The 19,733-nt window shown below is 38.4% G+C and overlaps 1 protein-coding gene across 1 annotated transcript in view; it reads left to right on the forward strand.

The window, feature by feature from the left end:
* Window positions 1-598: 598 nt before the first annotated feature.
* Window positions 599-19,733, forward strand: part of LOC133444833 (leucine-rich repeat serine/threonine-protein kinase 2-like) — a 75,544-nt gene continuing 56,409 nt past the window's right edge. Inside the window, exons 1-8 of the mRNA XM_061722734.1 lie at window positions 599-946; window positions 4,333-4,418; window positions 9,198-9,307; window positions 11,104-11,192; window positions 12,513-12,647; window positions 13,844-13,978; window positions 17,793-17,924; window positions 19,092-19,211. Coding sequence (XP_061578718.1) covers window positions 811-946; window positions 4,333-4,418; window positions 9,198-9,307; window positions 11,104-11,192; window positions 12,513-12,647; window positions 13,844-13,978; window positions 17,793-17,924; window positions 19,092-19,211 — 943 coding nt within the window. The 5' untranslated portion in view covers window positions 599-810. The remainder of the gene's footprint in view (window positions 947-4,332; window positions 4,419-9,197; window positions 9,308-11,103; window positions 11,193-12,512; window positions 12,648-13,843; window positions 13,979-17,792; window positions 17,925-19,091; window positions 19,212-19,733) is intronic.

Raw genomic sequence — 19,733 nt, forward strand, 5'->3', positions numbered from 1 at the left:
GTCACATTCTGACTTTTCTATTGTAAACTCGCGATTTTTTAGAGTAATACATTCTGAGTCTTGTTTTATTGTGAAAGTTTAAACAAACAAAAAAAGCCAACATCATCATCTTGAATTTTTAGGATTTTTTTTTTTCACAATTTCTGACTTTTCTATTGTAAACTTTAATTTTTTTTAAATAATAAATTCTGAGTCTTACTTTATTGTTAGTTTAAAAATTATAACAAATTATAAATTGTTAGTCTTTTTTTTTTATTGTGAAAGTTTAGAAAACAAAACCAACAGCATCATCTTGAATTTCTGACTTTTCTATGAAAGTCGGGATTTTTTAAAGTAATACAATGAGTCTTTTTCTTTCAAATGTATGCAAATATATTCAGGGGATTTTTATATATTTTTTCTCTTGGAGTTTTCCCCCCACGTGACATTTTTAAATAGATTAAAGGGTTTTTTTCTGGGGTTTTTTTTTTTACAGCTCCCTGGGGGTCCAAGCGCCCCCTCTGGCGGCGGATCCCGGTACTGCAGCCGCTCGGCGGCGTCTTTTTCCAGCCTCGGGAAGTTTTTTACTGACTCGAGTCATATGATGTGACCGTGGGGAAGCAGGAACTCGCCCGTGAGGAAGGAACCGCAGCTCTCTTTCCCCTCCAGCACCGCCAGCAGCAGCAGAAAAACCCGCCCGGAGCAGAAAAGAGGAAGACTTTCTCCGCCGGAGGAGAGTTGCGGGGAGAAAGTGATGCCCACGCCGGGACCGAAACTCCGCGGCCCCGCCAGCTTCCCCGTTCATGCCCGTCAAAGCTGCTCTCCGGGATCATGGTGGACAGAGAGCAGCTGGAGGAGAGGCTGAAGAAACTGTTGGTGAGGTTAAAAACGCCCCAGGAGGACCGACAAAGATCCACGCTGATCCAGATCGTCGAGGATCTGCTTTTCCTGGCGGAGGCGGACGATGGTAGGAAAAGCGCTCCGGCTCCGCATGTCGCTAATAAACAGGCCTCCGGGTCGTGATGCGGCTGTGTCCCTCCGCCGCCGTTAAAGGACCAATTAAACTGATTATAATGAGCCGTAACCGCAATTAACGTACTAAATACTAATTATACTGAGCTATAACTTTAGTTTACATACAACATACTGATTATACTGAACTATAACTTTGATTTATATACAAAATACTGTTTATAATGAATCCAAACTTCACTTTAGATACGAAATACTGTTTATAATGAGCCATAACTTTACTTTACATACAAATACTGATTATACTGAGCTATAACTTTACATACAAAATACTTATTATACTGAGCCATAACTTTTATTTACATACAAAATACTTATAAGCTATAACTTTACTTTACATAAAAAAATATGATTATACTGAGCCATGACTTTACTTTACATACAAATACTGATTATACTGAGCTATAACTTTACTTTAAATACAAAATACTGATTATATAGAGCGGTAACTTCACTTTACATACACAATACTAAATATACTGAGCTATAACTTTTATTTACATGCCAGATACTAATTATACTGAGCCATGACTTTACTTTTCATACAAAACAGAGATTATACTGAGCCATGACTTTAATTTATATTACAAAATACTGTTTATAATGAATCATAACTTTACTTTAGATACTAAATACTGTTTATAATGTGCCATAACTTTACTTTAGATACAAAATACTAATTATACTGAGCCATAACCTTAATTTGCATACAAAACCCTAATTATATAGAGGCATAACTTTAATTTACATACTAAATACTGTTCTTAATGAGGTATAACTTTGATTAACATACTGATTATACTGAGCCATAACTTTACTTTGCATAAAATATACTGATTATACTGAGCCATAACTTTAATTTAGATACTAACTACTAATTATACTGAACTATAACTTTGATTTACTTACAAAATATGGATTATACTGAGCCTTAACTTTAGTTTAGATACAAAATACTGATTTATAGAGGCATAACTTTAATTAACATACTAAATACTGATTATACTGAGCCATAACTTTGATTTATATACAAAATACTGTTTATAATGAATCATAACTGTACTTTAAATACTAAATACTGTTTATAATGAACCATAACTTTACTTTACATGCAAAATACTGATTATTCTGAGCTATAACTTTAATTTACATAAGAAATACTGATTATACTGAGCCATAACTTTCATTTACATACGAAATACTGATTATACTGAGCTATTACTTTACTTTAGATACAAATACTGTTTATAATGAGCCATACCTTTACTTTAGATATAAAATACTGATTATACTGAGCCATAACTTTACTTTACATACAAAATACTTATAAGCTATAACTTTACTTTACATAAAAAAATATGATTATACTGAGCTATAACTTTACTTTAAATACAAAATACTGATTATATAGAGCAGTAACTTCACTTCACATACAAAATACTAAATAAACTGAGCCATACATTTTATTTACATACAAGATACTAATTATAGTGAGCCATAACTTTACTTTTCATACAAAACAGAGATTATACTAAGCCATGACTTTCATTTATATACAAAATACTGTTTATAATGAATCATAACTCATAACTTTCATTTACATACAAAATACTGATTATACTGAGCTATTACTTTACTTTAGATACAAAATATTGATTATACTGAGCCATAACCTTTAATTTACATACTAAATACTGATTATATAGAGCTATAACTTTACTTTACATACAAAATACTGATTATACTGAACTATAACTTTAATTTACACACAACATACTAAATATAGTGAGCCATAATCTTAATTACCATACTAAATACTGTTTATACTGAGCCATAACTTTACTTTACATAAAAAATAATTATTATACTGAGCTATAACTTTACATACAAATACTGTTTATAATGAGCCATAACTTTACTTTAGATACTCAATACTAATTATACTGAACTATAACTTTAATTTACATACAAATACTGATTATATAGAGACATAACTTTACTTTAAGTACAAAATATTGATTATACTGAGCCGTAACTTTACTTTGGATACTAAATATTAATTATACTGAGCCATAACTTTTAATTTACATACTAAATACTGATTATATAGAGCTATAACTTGACTTTTACATTTCCTAAAAACAACCAACCACAGGCATTCTGACTTTATGAACATCCACATTTACAAGGAAAAAAGAATAAAGTTAAAGAATTCAAAATTCATGAGAAAAAGCTCCCACTTTTCTACTTAATGAAACATAAAAATTAAAAACCTTTTTTTTTTTAAATATAAAGTAATAAAAATAAAAATAAAGTAATAATATAAAGTTTTAAGACCCCTCCCCCCAAAGGATATTCTCATAATATCACAGATTTGCAAGACAAAAGAAAAACATTCAGACAATGTTCCTTAATAAACAACATTTGTTGGAGAAAAACTCTAAATTACAACTTTATAAACACTGAAAAAGAAGTGTAAAAAGAAAAGTCGCGGACCGGCTAACTTTGTTGATATGAAGTTCAAGTTTAGTTAAGTTTAGCAAAATAAATCTAATTCGCTTACATACATTTTACACGTGCTAGCTAAGCTAACAACAGAGAAAGAAAACACAATTTCTCACTTTATACATTCATAAAGTCATTCTGAGAAAAAAACAATTCTGACAAGACAACAACAAAATCACTGTCATTTGGATGGTGTTTTTCTTGCAAAATGTACATTTAAAAGGTTATTTTCACCCCTTTAATGGTGCCTCAGCAAAATCTTCATCAGATAAATTTATATGTAAACTGATAATGAGATATTTGGGTTGAATTTCTTACTTTTTTTAAAATAATGTCTCAAAAATAACAAATTACGCACAAATTTTCTTAACTTAAATAAACATAAATTGCATAAATTTGAACATAAGATTTATTAAATAAACAAAAGGAGGCATCCACACGTGTCCCTCCCTGTTAACGTCCATCGCTGATCCCAAAAAAGCCAATAATCAGTCAGGTAATTAATTAGCTGTCACTTTTTTAGTCCTTAACGCCGTGTTTTATGTCTGATGTCTTGTCTATTGTGATTATTTATTTATTTTTTTATGTAATAATTGAACATGTGAAAGTAAATGTGGTGAAGTAGAAACTAAAATGTGCAGGAGCGTCGTGGCGTTAATGTGCTTCGGTGCTGCAGAGATGCAGCACAGCTGATCCAATCAGACACGTCTGGATCGATAAAAGCAGAACTTCAGGTGAACGATGGCGAACCGTTGGTTTGAGAGTAACTGGATCTTCTCTCTCCTCTCTCCTCTCGTCTGACGCTTCCTGCTGCAGCAGCTGAGCTGTTTGAAGACAAAGACGTCCACGTCCCCCTCATGGCGGTGCTGTCCTCTCACATCAGCAGCAGGAGAGTCCAGCAGGTGATAAGAACACACATTCTTTCAAAACAAAGGCTTTTATTTTGGCGGGTCGGTGACCCGGTTAAACCAGTCGCTCCGGAGTTACTGGCTGAGCTTTTACGGCATCTCAGCTGTAACTGATCAGAGGTGAGATTGACATGTGACACAGACCATCTAGGCCGCGTTCAGACTGCAGGCAAATCTGATTCATATCTGATTCCTTCTCATGTCCGATTTTCAGGGCTGACTGTCCACACTGTTTTTAGCAAAGTGTCCAAATCGCATCTGGCTCTGTTCAGGCTTGGGCCACATCATTGACTGATCTGACGGGTTGCCGTAGCAACGATGTCGGAGCGGAGGCGTCACCCAGTGCGTGTATTGTGTGACGTCATGTAATTGCGACAACTAAAACAATAACAAAATGGAGCGGAAATGAAAATGGAAAATGAGCGAAAATGGACAGGTGGTTTGGCGCATGGGTCTGGTCTGGCGTCGCGTAGAGTGACGTCACGGACAGTCAAAACCGATCTGAGTGTTTGGAGCTGTTCAGACTGAGACGCATCTGCCCAAATGCGATATTAAACTACCTCCTGGAGGTGGTTGTGATCTGGTTTGCAAAAATCGCCTTCCCCCTCCCTACACAGGGCTGTACAGTGCGACAGTTTTCATCGCATTTGCGAATAAAAATAATCCGGTGCGAAGAGAAATATGTATCCACTCGCATTTGTCCGAGTGAGTTGCGCTGGGGTCATGTTAAAAAAAGTGTGAAAATCAATATGAATGTCTCTTGACTTACATCAGCCTTTCTCAACCGGGGTGTCGCGGCACCCTGGGGTGTCGTCAAAAAATTACCTATCTGACATTTCATATATAAATACCGTATTTTCGCGACCATACGGGCGCCGTGTGGAAAGGCGCACCCTCAGTTCTGTGTAATTTCTGTATTTAAAACACACACACGGTGCACCGAATCTGAAGGCGCCGTCTACACACACACACACACACACGCGCCGCAGAACACACACACAAGCACACGAGTGTGTGTATTTAAAAATAGAGCGGGAGCAAAACTTTGTTTGATTGTACTTTATTTCAGTTTTTACATAAATCAAACCCATCCAAGTCTCATCCTCTGTTTCTGCATTAAAGAGCTCCGCTAAATCAGCTGTGCCAGTCCCAATTTCCTCGCTTTCAGAGTCACTTTCCGTGCCGTGCTGCGCCTCGGACTTGCCGGCTTTTGTAAAGCTCGCAAAATAGTCCCAGCAGACACGTTAGCCCACGCATCAACAATACATCTGCAAACTGTGGCATAACTTGCCTGATGCTGCTTTCCACTCTTGGTGAAACTGTGTTCTCCCTCAGTCATCCATCTCTCCCACGCTGCTGCAGCCTTAAGGCTGATCTTAAGGCGTTACACCAACGCAGAGCCTACGTCGTAGGGTACGCGGCGACGCGCACGTTCGGTGCGCTTCGCTGCGTACCCTACGGCGTAGGCTCTGCGTCTATTTAACGCGGAACCATAAATCAGGGTTCACTTTGAACGGCCGGTGTTCTGCCAATTTCTGCTCCCTGCCGAGAAATGCTACTTTTTGGTTCTGCGCATGCGCACAGTCGATTTTCAAAGTTTGCATCATTTCTTGCACTATGTAAAATGGATAATATGGGATGTTGAGTATTTGATCCTTCAAAATACACTTACCCATGACATGAATGCATTAAACTTTGTGAACATTATACGATAAAGTGAAAAAAAACAACCATTCTATGGCTTTATTTGATTTTCATTCAGTCATTCGCCTTTATTTAACCAGGCAGGTCATTAAGAACGTTCTTATTTACAATGACGGCCTGGCAGGCGACAAGGACCAATTGGGGGTGAAAGGAAGTGAGCTAGGGAGTAAAACACAGTAAAATTGTAGCTCTACAAAGGTAGAAAGGAGCATTTTTTGGCAAAGCAGCAGAAATTGGCAGAACACCGGTTCACACCGGCGTCCAGCGGGTGACCTCCCGGAATAACAGCAAGCACCGCATTCATATTTTTCACTTCTTTTTTTACATTGTCTGTGAGATGGGCGCGCATAGAGTCACAGATCAACAGCGATGGTGATGTGTGGAAAAAACCACCAGGTCACCTTACATAGACCTGGCTCAGCCACTCTATCATCATCCCTTCATATATCCAGCCCTTTTCATCCTCTGCCCAATGCGAGAGAGGTTTCTCCGCCCAGAACAGAATTAAAAATTCTGTCCGGAGCAGTCTTCATGTCTCCACCACAGAGGATCTCATGCGGATCAGCACTGAGGGATGTCCATTAGAAACATTCGACCCAACAAATTCTGCAGTCCATTGGCTTTCCTCATCTAAACGTGCCAGGCGACCAAATTATAAGGAGTGGCCACAGTTTGTGTCTCAAGTTTAAGAACAAGATCTCATTAAGATCAGCATGGACTGAACCGGTTTATTTGCTGTTCAACATGTAAATGAAGTTCTGATGAATATAACATGGATTTCACAATAAACAGGTTAACTAACTGTCCACCCGGGTGTGCTAGTAAATTTTTATTTGTGCTACTAAAATTTTTAACTTGCTAGCACCAGTGCTACCATTCAAAAAAGTAAGCGTACAGCCCTGCTACAGGAAGTGCCGTGTGCACTCTTAATAGTACGGCCGAATTAATGCACACTACTGATATTTACTCAAAAGTGTGCCGAACTTAAGTATACTTTTTAGTATATACTTTTTAGTATGGCATTTCGGACGCACCGACTCATTCCGCTTTAAATTAATTCTGGTCTTTCTTTCTGCTCGTTCCCTTGCCCGTCTGTCTCCATGACGCTTATATTCCGCTCTGAGCTTGTTTTCCAAACAAAGTTTCAAGATGGCAGCACGCAGTAAACGGTGGTCAAGAGCAGAGACCATTTATTTAATAAATAGCTTGGAGGACCTGGAAATAATTAAAAGAACAGATGGCAAGAAACATAAAAATTGTGAGCTTTTCAAAGTTGTAGCGTCTAAGTTTGTTTTTCTTCCGGTAGACGTAACTTCCGGTCCGCCCCCCTATCCAATCAGAACCTTCCCAACCCCCAGACCTTAAGAGGAATTGGATAAAGCTGATCAAACGTGTTTTCCGTGTAAACCTCAATTCATAATTACTATTTCCATGTAAACCCGAAGGAAAATAGTTTAATTCTGAATGATTTAAAAAGGATTACAATGCTCATTTTTATATTTTAACACCCTTCCCCTACCATCCTCTGAACAAGTTGAATACGTAACCAAAAGAATTGTAAAATTGAATGAGAAAAAAAAACAAAAACAAATAAAACAACATAGACCAATGATGAATAAAGCAAGTTAACATGCACATAAATAAAAAGGAAAATATGGCCTATCAACATTGAAGCTGTGCATTAAACAAAACACGGATTCATTCGGATGGATTCACATGGATTTAATCACATCTCAAATACCAGTGTAAGTGGCTGCTATGCCGTATCTAAGTGGGCACAATTCTAAGTTTACTGATATACAGTAATACAGATATCTTCCGCTTATCCATTCCCGGGTCGCGGGGGCAGCAGCCTCAACAGAGATGCCCAGACTTCCTTCACTAGACACTTCCTCCAGCTCTTCCGAGGGGAGTCCGAGGCGTTCCCAGGCCAGCCGAGAGACATAGGCCCAGTCCCAATACACCCACTACCCCTACTTTTCAGCACTACCCCTAAATTTTGCGCGTTCCCGTGAGGGTAGTGGTGTCCCAATTCCTCTTTTCACCTAGGGGGAGTGGAGAAAACGAGGGTAGTGGCTATGAATCTGGCCCTTCAAATCGAGGGTTTTCAGATGCACACTAGCTGACCGAGGGCCAGAATGCTTTTCGTCGTCATTTGTGACTGAATCAAAAAAAAAAAAACATGGCGGACATTTCTTATTTTTTTCTCTTCTCCAACTGTGTGAAATGCGTCAGATCACTAATCACTACTTTGGGTGGATTTTTTGACTTCCAATACAATAATATTCTTCTCCTTGCTAGCAGCGTTGTAAATGCAATAATAATCTTATAGCTTTTCTTTAATGTTGTATGTCTAATGTACAGTCTCTTGCCAAGAACCACTTAATTTATCACTCCTTGCAATTTATAGTATGTTTTTTGTTTTGTTTTCATCTTTGTTTTTTTTTTTGTCTTTGCTGATTTGCTTGTTACCTGTCCAATATATCCATTCTTTTTCAATGTTTGAACCCAAATTATTAGTTTTGTTTTGTATAAAACCTCCTGAGTCGAGGTTCATAAAAGGGTAGGAATAATAAGCCTTGGCTTCAGCCTATACCTTTTCGGTGCCATTTAATGTATTGGACCTTTTTTTTTATGTTGTATTATGTTGTATCCAAATGGGCCGAAATAAAAAACTCAAAATCAAATCAATCAAAATCTAATACCTGTAGTACCGAATTTGGCCATAGCAGCATCGGGTTGAATATCAATATTCAGGTGCTTCTGACAACGTTTTAAAGATGGTGGACCAATAATGTACCAGGGCAGCACACGACCAAAACATGTGCGTTAAATCAGCAGGAGTGTTTCGACACCTGTCACAACTCACATCTGTGTATGAAGACACATTTTAGCAGAGTTTTTATTTTGTAATCTACATTTTAGTCTCGTTTTTATTCGTCAAAGATGTTGCATTATATATTTAATTATCGTTATCGTCACATGACCAGCATTTTCATTGCGTCTCGTTTTCCTCAGGTTTGTTGACGACGATATTTAGTCATAATTTCCGTTCCTCTTGCTCCCCAGGTGGGCTGGGCTCTGCTGTGCCAGCTGATCCAGATGTGTCCCGCGACGCTGCAGCAGCTGACCCGACCTCTGCAGGCCGCCGGGGGCTGGGAGGAGCCGGCCGTGCACCAGTAAGTCTCCCGCCGGGCCGACGCTGTTCTGTCCATCCATGCTACCCGTCCAGAACTGCTACTTTGTGGTTCCGTGCAAAGTTTGATTGCCACGCCCATCATTTCTTGCATCCCTTCAGTCCATGCTGAAAAATATTGTGATGTTAGATTTTGCCCTCTGTTCATCTACTGTTTTATACGACGGATTATTAGGGCCAAACTAAGACAAAAAAAAAATGGAATTACGAGAATAAAGTCATAATAATATGAGAATAAAGTCGTAATATTATGAGAATATAGTCGTAATATTACGACTCTATTCTCGTAATATTACGAGAATAAAGTGGTAATTTATGAGAAGTCTAACAGGAAGAGCACATACGTCTTTTATGGAAGAGGAGCCGTCTGGTATAGTATAGTATAGTATAGTATAGTAGGGGTCGACTGCAAGGCTAGCAGTGGTTAAATCTGCTGCCATTCAAAGAGGTTTCATTGTTTCTCAGGAAACAATGAGGATGATCATAAAGATTTTCTTCTTCCACAAAAGACGCAATTTCTTCCAAGTCTGTGTGGTTCCTTCTTTGAAATAGACGCAGTCGTTTGCACAATCGTTTTAAAGTCCTTATACTGATAATAATTCCATGCTGATGTGCCAAAAGATTAAGTATTTCCTTATTTGTGAAACTGATACCAAAATATAACTTCACAAGATGCTCAATATTCCTCATTTTAACACAGGGAGAAGACTGCTCTTACTGTTCGAGTTCTCATAAATTACCACTTTATTCTCATAAATTACGACTTTATCCTCGTAATATAACGACTTTATCCTCGTAATATTACGACTTTATTCTCGTAATTTTACGACTTTATTCTCGTAATTTTACGACTTTATTCTCGTAAAATTACGACTTCATTCTTGTAATATAACAACTTTATCCTCGTAATATTACGACTTTATTCTCGTATTATTACGACTTTATTCTCAAAATATTATGACTTTATCCTCATAATATTATGACTTTATTCTCGTATTATTACGACTTTATTGTCATAATAATACGACTTTATTCTCGTAATTTTACGACTTTATTCTCGTAATTTTACGACTTTATTCTCGTAATTTTACGACTTTATTCTCGTAAAATTACGACTTCATTCTTGTAATATAACAACTTTATCCTCGTAATATTACGACTTTATTCTCGTATTATTACGACTTTATTCTCAAAATATTATGACTTTATCCTCATAATATTATGACTTTATTCTCGTATTATTACGACTTTTTTGTCATAATATTACGACTTTATTCTCGTAATTTTACCACTTTATTCTTGTAATATTATTCGACAAAGCAACAGAAATGGACAGAACAGCGGTGGCCGGCGTCACCCATCAGGCCGTGACTCAAACACACCAGAATAGTCCCCGACCTCATAACAGCCGCAAGCTAAATAAAGCCCGGCACGAGTCAGAAACCCCTCCGGCACATGATGCAACTGAAATAAATTCCAGATGAGTTACACAACGTCTAAGAGTCATGCAGCTCGGTATTGATTAATGACATTACGGGACGGGATCTTGTACAACAACCAGAATGTGTCGTCACGGGAGATTAATACTCCAGAGGCTTCAATTACAATCATTAAGTGGGTTTTTGTTCATTAAAGTTCTGCAGATGTTGATCAGGAGTCAGTTTCCACCTCACAAGCATCCGGTTTAAACCCGTTAGATGCCGGATCCGAGCCCGAGTCGGACTTTTGGAACCAGGTGAAGCCGAGCGACTGATGAAGTCTGTTTTTTGTGTTTTCCAGGCAGATCCTGAAGGTGCTGGCTCAGTACGGCGCCGACTGTCGCGTGGCCAAGGTCGGACTCCGGGCGCTAGCGCTGCTGCTCACATCAGGTGCACGTCTGAATTATGTGATAATTATAAATTAAAGACACGAAAAACGGATATTATCCCAAAATACATCTTTGAGTGAACTTTACTGCGTTGCATCGGCCGTATTGTTTACCTGGCGTTGTTCACTATTGCACATGTGCTACTCTCAGCCGAGATAGGAGGAAAGAAGATGCTTCACTTTCTAAATTTTTTTTTGGCGGAGAATAGTCAACAATAAAATCCTTCAGCAACTTGTTTTTATAATCAATTTTTGTCCACAACGTTGACCAATCGTTGCACCCTACATACGCTAATTTCTCTCAGAATGCGGATGGTTCATGATTCATCACTCTTTGTGTGACTAGAGTTCGAAGGTTTTGCTAAACTTCTGGAAACTTTCCCGAAACATTCAATAGAAAGTTAAACTAGGACGTTTTGGGTAAAGAAAACCCTGAATCTATGGGAATTAACTGGAATCTATTTGCTTATGTTTGGTCATTTGGTAACTTTTGTTCTTTTAAGATCACAGAAAACAAAAGAAATACCAATCGTGAGCTAAACAAGTATCATCATAGCTAACCGCCGGAGTTGATTTTTCCTTCTCACGGTCGCCCGCTGCTTGCTCAGCTTGTGGAGTTAGCGTTCTTACACTCAGCCTGTGCGATGTAGTGGCTAGCTAGACACTGCGCTAAATCCTTCTTTCTTGCAGAACACAGAAGAAATAGTGTCATGGTAACGAGCTCGTTAGCATCATGGTAGATAGCCTCATAAACGGTTAGTTATGTTAGCGAGTTTAGCTGTCGGATTTACTGTCTAGTTAGCTTCTGTAGACACTAAAGTTGGGATTATCTTTGCCCATTACAATTTCGTAATTGTTATTTAACCCTTTTACATCAGGGTTTAGATTTATTTTCCCTAATATTAATATTATTATTTTTATTATTGTTAATGTTATTATTGTCAACATTATTGTTATTAATATTATTGTTATTATTAATATTATTAATACTCATTTATTATGATTGCCAACATTATTGTTATTAATATTATTAATAATAATTTATTATCAGTATTATTATTGTTATTAATATTATTGTTATTATTAATACTTTATTATTATTGTTTTTGTTATTATTGCTATTGTCATTATTATTATTATTATTATTATTATTATTATTATTATTATTATTATTATTATTATTATTATTATTATTATTAAGATTATTCCAATGGAAACATCCCAACTTTGAAAGTTGGTAGAATATTCCTCATTGGACGTGAAGCTGCTCAGAAACCTGAACTCTGCGCAGCGCCGTGATTCTGCCCCGTGTCGTTGCACAGACGTGATTCCTCTGCTGGTGCTGGAGGAGGACGAGGACGTCTTCGGTCTGGTTGTCCAGGCGATGAAGACGTTTCCCACCAGCGAGGAAGTGCAGTTTCAAGGCTGTGCAGCTCTGCAGCTGCTCCTGGAGAGAGGTAGGGACGCCAAACCTCACTGATACCTAGAACCTTCTACGTTCCCCGTGACCTCATCCTGATACCTGACAGGTGTGACGCAGCTTTTACTGCAGCAGGGCATTTAAGAGCTTCCTCTTCGGCCTGGCCGGCCGTCCTAATGCTCTCCATCTTTGATGCGAAGAATGTGTTTGGTTCCCCCGGATCTGTTATTGATTTCCAGGGATGATCGCTAACAGATGTAGAAGGAACTGCCTCCCTGTTTGACACAAACAACAACCAGAAACAGAGACGAGAGACTAGTGGGAAAACACTTTCAGAGACTGTTTTGTAACATGTGAAAAATGTTGTTGGCAGTTTTAGGCCTTTCAGACGGATCAAGTTCCACATGTGGAGATTTGACTCATCTCTGAAGTATTTGTGTATCTATATTAATATATATTGATTTATAGTTATATGTAGATATGTCGATATATAGATTTATAGTAATTTTCATGTATATAATTGGAGGTAAATATATGAACCAGTGTATATGTAGCATATCTACTCTTATATAGTTATTCAAGTATATTTTGATACCATTGCTCTCTATTGTTCTCTATTATATTGTAGTATTATAGTAAAGTAATGATAATGTAATACTATTACTTCTATTATTACATACATACATAGTATCACAACGAAATGCTGGGCGTTTGTTTTGTTTTTCTTTGATTTTCTTTGATTTGTTTTGATTTTTACTATATTTATATGTACATATAATTGAGTATTACATCACTGTATTGAACAGTTATTAAAGTATGTAAGTAAAGTATGTGTGTTTTATAAGTAAGCTTATTGAAACTCTTGTTACATGTAAGGATGTTTGTAAGATTCAGGGGTAGGACTCGATAATCGAGCATGTTGGTGGATCAGTGAGGTCTAACCAAGTGCTGTACACATATATATATATATATATATATATATATATATACACACACACACACACATTTGTTTTCTGTTTTTTTACTTTTTTGTACTCTTTTAACATGCACGTTCGAAATAAAATCTTCAAATCAAAAATCAAATCAAAGAAGGAGAAAATATAACTTTTTGTTGGCGTACAAAAAAACAAATTAAAAGGAGGTCTAGATGAGGGTGTGCTGAACCAAGTGCTACAAAATAAAAGCTTAAAAACAGGCTAATTTACATTTCCTGCCTTGCGTTTGTGTTTCCAGTGAGCGACGACCATCTGGTGGAGTTCGTGGAGAACGAGGACCACGTGGTGGTTCTGTCGGCTCTACAGAGGTTCACCGACAGTCCAGAAGTTCTCCTGCAGGCCATGAAGGTGCTCGTCCCGCTGGCCCGCACCGGTAATACCCCAAAACACCACCATTAGCTTCCATGTTCACTTCTAGGTGCTACAGGGCCACTGTCAGGTCAATGTTGTTGATTTTATTCACATAACTCCATAGTGGCCGCAGTTACATGATATTTTTTAATTCAGAATTAATTATTCAGAATGAAATAATTCAGAATTAAACTATTTACCTTTGAGTTTACATGGAAATAGTCATTCCGAATTGAGGTTTACATGGAAAACACGTTTGATCGGCTTTATCCAATTCCTCTTAAGGTCTGGGGGTTGGGAAGGTTCTGATTGGATAGGGGGGGGACCGGAAGTTAAACTACCGGAAGAAAAACAAACTTAGCCGCTACAACTTTGAAAAGCTCACATCTGTTCTTTTAATTATTTCCAGGTCCTCCAAGCTATTTATTAAATAAATGTTCTCTGCTCTTGACCACCGTTTACTGCGTGCTGCCATCTTGAAACTTTGTTTAGAAAACAAGCCCAGCGCGGAATATAAGCGCCATGGAGACAGACGGGCGAGGGAACGAGCAGAAAGAAAGACCGGAATTAATTTAAAGTGGAATGAGTGTATACATGATCTGGAATTATTCTATTCGGATTAAAAATCGGAATAAACCAGCCACTTACTATGGAATTAAGTTTAATTTAGAATGGCCATTTTCATTCAGAATTAGGTGTTTACATGTTAATTTTTACTCATTTTAAATCGTATTTAATTTTAATTCTGAATTAAAGAGGAATTAAACTTCCCATGTAAACGCACTCAATGCCATGAAGTACATGTGTTCTCCTTGTTAGTAAACACTCTAGTGCTGCTGGTAGGAAAAGATCAGAACCTGGGGGGCTTTAGGACCCTGAAACAGGAGTAACAACTCTAATGCTCTTTAAGTTCTAATTTAATTTCTCCAACAAAAACTGAAGAGCAGAAAGTTTTGCACGCAGCAGGATGTCCAAAGGAAAAGAAGAGAGGGAGAAAACAAGAATCAGGAAACGGACACTGAGGTGGGGAGAGCTGGCAGGAAAGTGGTGGGAAGTTCGAGGCAGGAAGTAGGAAACCCACGCAGGAAGTAATGCAACAGGAGAAAACAACCATCATTTACGTGTTTGACATGAGCAGAGTTCAGGCAGAAACATTTAGTTCAGGCAGAAACATTTAGTTCAGGTAGAAACATTTAGTTCAGGTAGAAACATTTAGTTCAGTTAAAAAACAGCAGTCAAATCAGCAGAAATGTCAGTTTGCTGGATGAAATATATTAATTCCTTATAAAATAAGTTGTATGCACAGCTATGCTCATGTGTGCATGTGAATGAGTGTACGTTTGTGTGTACATGAAAGTACAACATTGAGGCTTCTTGCTTTGGGAATCCCGGTCTGTGATTGGATGCTGCCTCGACATCGCTGCTGCTCATTTGCATAAAGTTTAAAGAGATTTTTCAACTTCAAATTGACGCTCTGGTTGCCTCTTGCAGCGAGCTGTCATAGACAATGAATGGCAGCCGGACGCTTTTGGTGTGAATCAAGGGTTTATTATTATTATTATTATTATTATTATTATTAATAATAATAATAATAATAATAATAATAATAATAATAATAATATTATTATTATTATTATTATTATTATTATTATTATTATTATTATTATTATTATTATTATTATTATTATTATTATTATTATTATTATTATTATTATTATTATTGTTGTTTCAAAAATGAGTGCTCAATAACACAATGCCAATAGGGGAAGACATCAGCCATGGTCTCAGAGAGGCAGTTACTTAAAATTAGGTCTTTAAGTCCTTTATGCTTCAATAACGATGGTTTGTTTGTGTACTACGACGCTCGGCTCCGTGTTTTTGTGACATCAGTGGCCGATAATGTCTGAGAGAGTCCTCCTGATCCCCCGACAACGTCAGCTTTGTTTTAGTCAGTAGGTGTTCTTTTCACGGACGTTAAACTTCCTCTTTTAAACGCCCGGGACAAAAATAGAAAAGCGACACATCTTTATTTAAATGACGGCAGTTTGAAGTGTGGAAATAATGAGAAACGTTCCCCGTAACCGGGGAGCTAATTATCTGGAGCATCTCTGTGTGAAAGTGGACGTGATGAAGTTTCACTTGTGAGATTTGTTCCACTTTTAGCTCCGTTCTTCACAGATGAGAGGTTTTTTCATGGTCGGGGGGGATTCCAGGCTGTTTTCCTGACCTCCATCTGGTCTGAGTCTTATTGTGAAACTCATGCTGGGGACACGTTGTTTTAGTTTCTGAACTCCATTCTCGAAGCTCGAACAGCTTATTATTCATTGTTGGTGGAGGATAATAAAAACAACCCACGTTTTCTGTTCAGCGCTGTAGCCAGAGTCACAACTCTGTTGAACCGTGCATTCCTGTAGCTCTCAGTAGTGAAGACTTTATTACCCCCTTTTCCAGCAAACCGGTTCCAGGCTGGTTCTGATTCAGGGCCAGGTCTGAGTTTAGAACCGGGCTTTCTGTTTCCACTGACAAAGAACTGGCTCCGGGCCAGAAGAACTGGTTCCAAGGTAGCACCAACTCTTTGCTGGTCTAGAGCAGAGGTTTTCAACTGGTTTTGTCCCAGGAACCACCATTATAACCAAGAAGCAACTCGGGGTACACTGCTTTTGGGGATGTTTGTTTTATTTTGCACCTGCTTTTAAATAAGAGTAGCGGCCTACATAGGCTATTTATTTGCATCAGTGTATATTTTTATTTGCACCTTTTGCTATAAAACAAAAAACAAAAAAACAGTCAATGAAAAATGAACAATAGGAAGCCAAGAGGGCTTATAATATTACTTATTAAGTTCACTCTCACTCATTTAACATAATTTGGATGGGTAAATTATTCACAAAAAAGAATAGTAAATGGGAAATAAATTGAGTCTAAAGAATAAATATATATTTTTTTAATTATTATTGTTTTCCATTTACAATTTCACGGACAACCTGCAATACCACCACGGACCACCAGAGGGCCGCGGACCACCGATTGACTAGTCTAGAGGAAAGAACCGCTTACGTAAGCGGAGGGGGTGGAGTTATTAAGACCAACGGCAACAGCAAGACTGGGAGACGGAGACATTTCCAAATAAGAATAAATCTGGATGCAGCAAAGCATCATGGGAGGAGGAGGAGACAACCTGTCTTTTAGAGATGTGTCCACGGAGGAGCTACGTGGACCAAGTCCTGTTAGAGCAGATACGTGGTTGTTGCTGCAACTTTCACGCAAACGCAGAGACGTAATGACGTGGCTCCTCTTAGCACCCGAGCTGTGGAAAAACAAACCGGTTCTCAGCTGGTTCCAAGTTCAACGAGTTGTGAACCAGAACCAGCTCTGGAACCGGTTTGGTGGAAAAGGGGTACAAGAGCTTCTTTAACACTAAAATAATCAGAATCAGAGAAGAAATCAATCAGGCCCACCCGGTAGAGGCTGTGGGCGTGTCTTCAGCTTTAGTGACTTCCTTAGGCTCTGACTTGACTCCAGTTTCCAGAGGATTCCAGTCCTCAGGCCGCCCTTAAAAACCTTCTTTTGACCCAGACATTTTAGCTAATTATAGACCAATTTCCAACCTTCCATTTGGATCTAAAATTCTGATAAGGGATTAGTGTCCTTACTGGTTCTACTGGACCTCAGATAACAGTTGAGGGTTAGCTATGGTGTCCCGCAGGGTTCAGTGCTAGGGTCAATCTTGTTCAGTTTACACATGCAGCCCTTGGGAAGTTTAATCCAGAACCACGGCATCAATGTTCACTTCTATGCTGATGATACCGTTGGATTATCACGTTTTCTCTCTCTAGCCAGTAATGTGGAGGTGCTGATGTCAGGAGGAACCCGGTGCTACGGCTTGGTCATCGCCGCCATGGACGCCTTCCCGGAGGTGGAGGAGCTGCAGGAGACGGCCTGCTGCCTGTTCAGGAGGTTCACGTCAGGTTAGCCTGGACAGATGCATGCTGGGAGTTCAGATTCCTCCGAGCAACAACATTTCAGCTTCTGAGTTGAAGCCGATGAGGAACTATGAACAGATGTGGTTCCTCAACCGACCACTAATGTCCACATCCAGACCTGCAGGTCCCTTTAGAGCAGGGGTGTCAAACTCATTTTGCTTGGCGGGCCGGATTTAACAAATTTTTTTCTCGCGGGCCGCACGCTCAAAATAACAAAAACGGTGCAAAATTTTTTTTTTCTAATTCTTTTTTTTTTACTATTGTTATCTAATCCAATATCAGTTTAGTTAATTTTAAAGGAAATATGCACTTTGTTTACACTCTAATTATGTAAAATATATTTCTTCAGGATCTTTTCTTGAAATTTCTCGTTTTTTTTCAAATGATGTAAGATACTTTTAACATCATTTTACAAAGATAAACAGAAACAAGTATGTTTTTTTTAATATTTCGCTTTTTTATAGGAAATTTAATTAAAAGCAAAATCCTTCTTATTACTTCCGACAGTGTTTCTTTGTGATTTAGAGATTTTTCCAGTACAATTAAGTGTATTTATTTTTAAAAATTGGCGCGGATATTTACGCCAGTGTGCCGAAAAAGTCAGCACTTCTCTTTTAACTGTTTTACTTTGTCACTATCCTCGTATTCAAAACTGAAATTCTCTGAATAAATATCTTCTATCATCTTTTTTAGCAGTGATATTTTTCCTGCGAAAATATATAATAGTAGTCAGTTAATAAAAATAAACGACCGTCTACAAAGAAATAAAATCGGCAAATGCATTCTAGAAAACTAAAAAACTGTCGAAAACTGCTCTCTTTGTGGAATAATGATGGATTTGTAGAACAAATATATTAGCGAATATGCTGCGATTCATGGCAATTATTTATGCCTTCCTTTTTAGTAAATTAACATTTCGTTTTTTTGCGTTGGAAACTTCTCGCGGGCTGCATGAAAATCTCTCTCGGGCCTCACATTTGACACCCCTGATTTAGAGACCACTAGGATCTGCGGTTCCTCTACAAACAACTGGGGTCTGGATCCAGACCTGCAGGTCCTCTACAGACCACAAGGGTCTAGATACAGGTAAAATAGTTTTCTCTGTTGGCGTGTCTCAGGTGTCTCAGCGTCCCCGGTTCTTCTGTCTTACAGAGAGTTTCTACAACATCCTGGTCCTGAACGGCGTCCAGAGCGTCGCGGTTCGCGCCTGCCAGACGTTCCCCGACAACGCTGCGCTGCAAGCCGCCGCCCTCTCCTGCCTGGCCGACCTCAGTGAGGACGCAGTCACACATTCACACATTCACACATTCACCTGGTTAATGTTCTACATGCACACGGGGAAAAGCTCTGAGTGGCCACGCCCCCAGGTCTACTGAAGTGACTTCTGATTGGTTGAACTCCTGGAGGCTTGCTGACGGGCAGAAGTCTCGGAGTGCTAGTTCTTATGACCCGGAACCATCACGAGTTTCCAATTCTGTAATCGCAGCTGCACATGTTGCCATAGTAACTTGACCGTAAAAGGAAGTTGGGCCCTCTGTGATGTCATAAAGAGCCTCCGTTGGAAAAAAACTCTCCAAAAGGAGGAGTTCTCGGCACCCTGAAAACGACACTATAATAATACAACGTGTGTCCCGGTCATTGTTTCAGCCTCCGGTCGCATCTAGGAAGATGATGAATGATGAATGATGAATAACGACGCTGTAGATAATTTAGAGATAAAGATATTAAAGGTATTGTGACATCATTTTTAACATGCTTTTAACACTATTAAAAGTCTTGGCCAACATCCCTCAA

This window comes from Cololabis saira, chromosome 5, assembly GCF_033807715.1.
Source record: "Cololabis saira isolate AMF1-May2022 chromosome 5, fColSai1.1, whole genome shotgun sequence".
NCBI classification, from domain to species: Eukaryota; Metazoa; Chordata; class Actinopteri; order Beloniformes; family Belonidae; genus Cololabis; species Cololabis saira.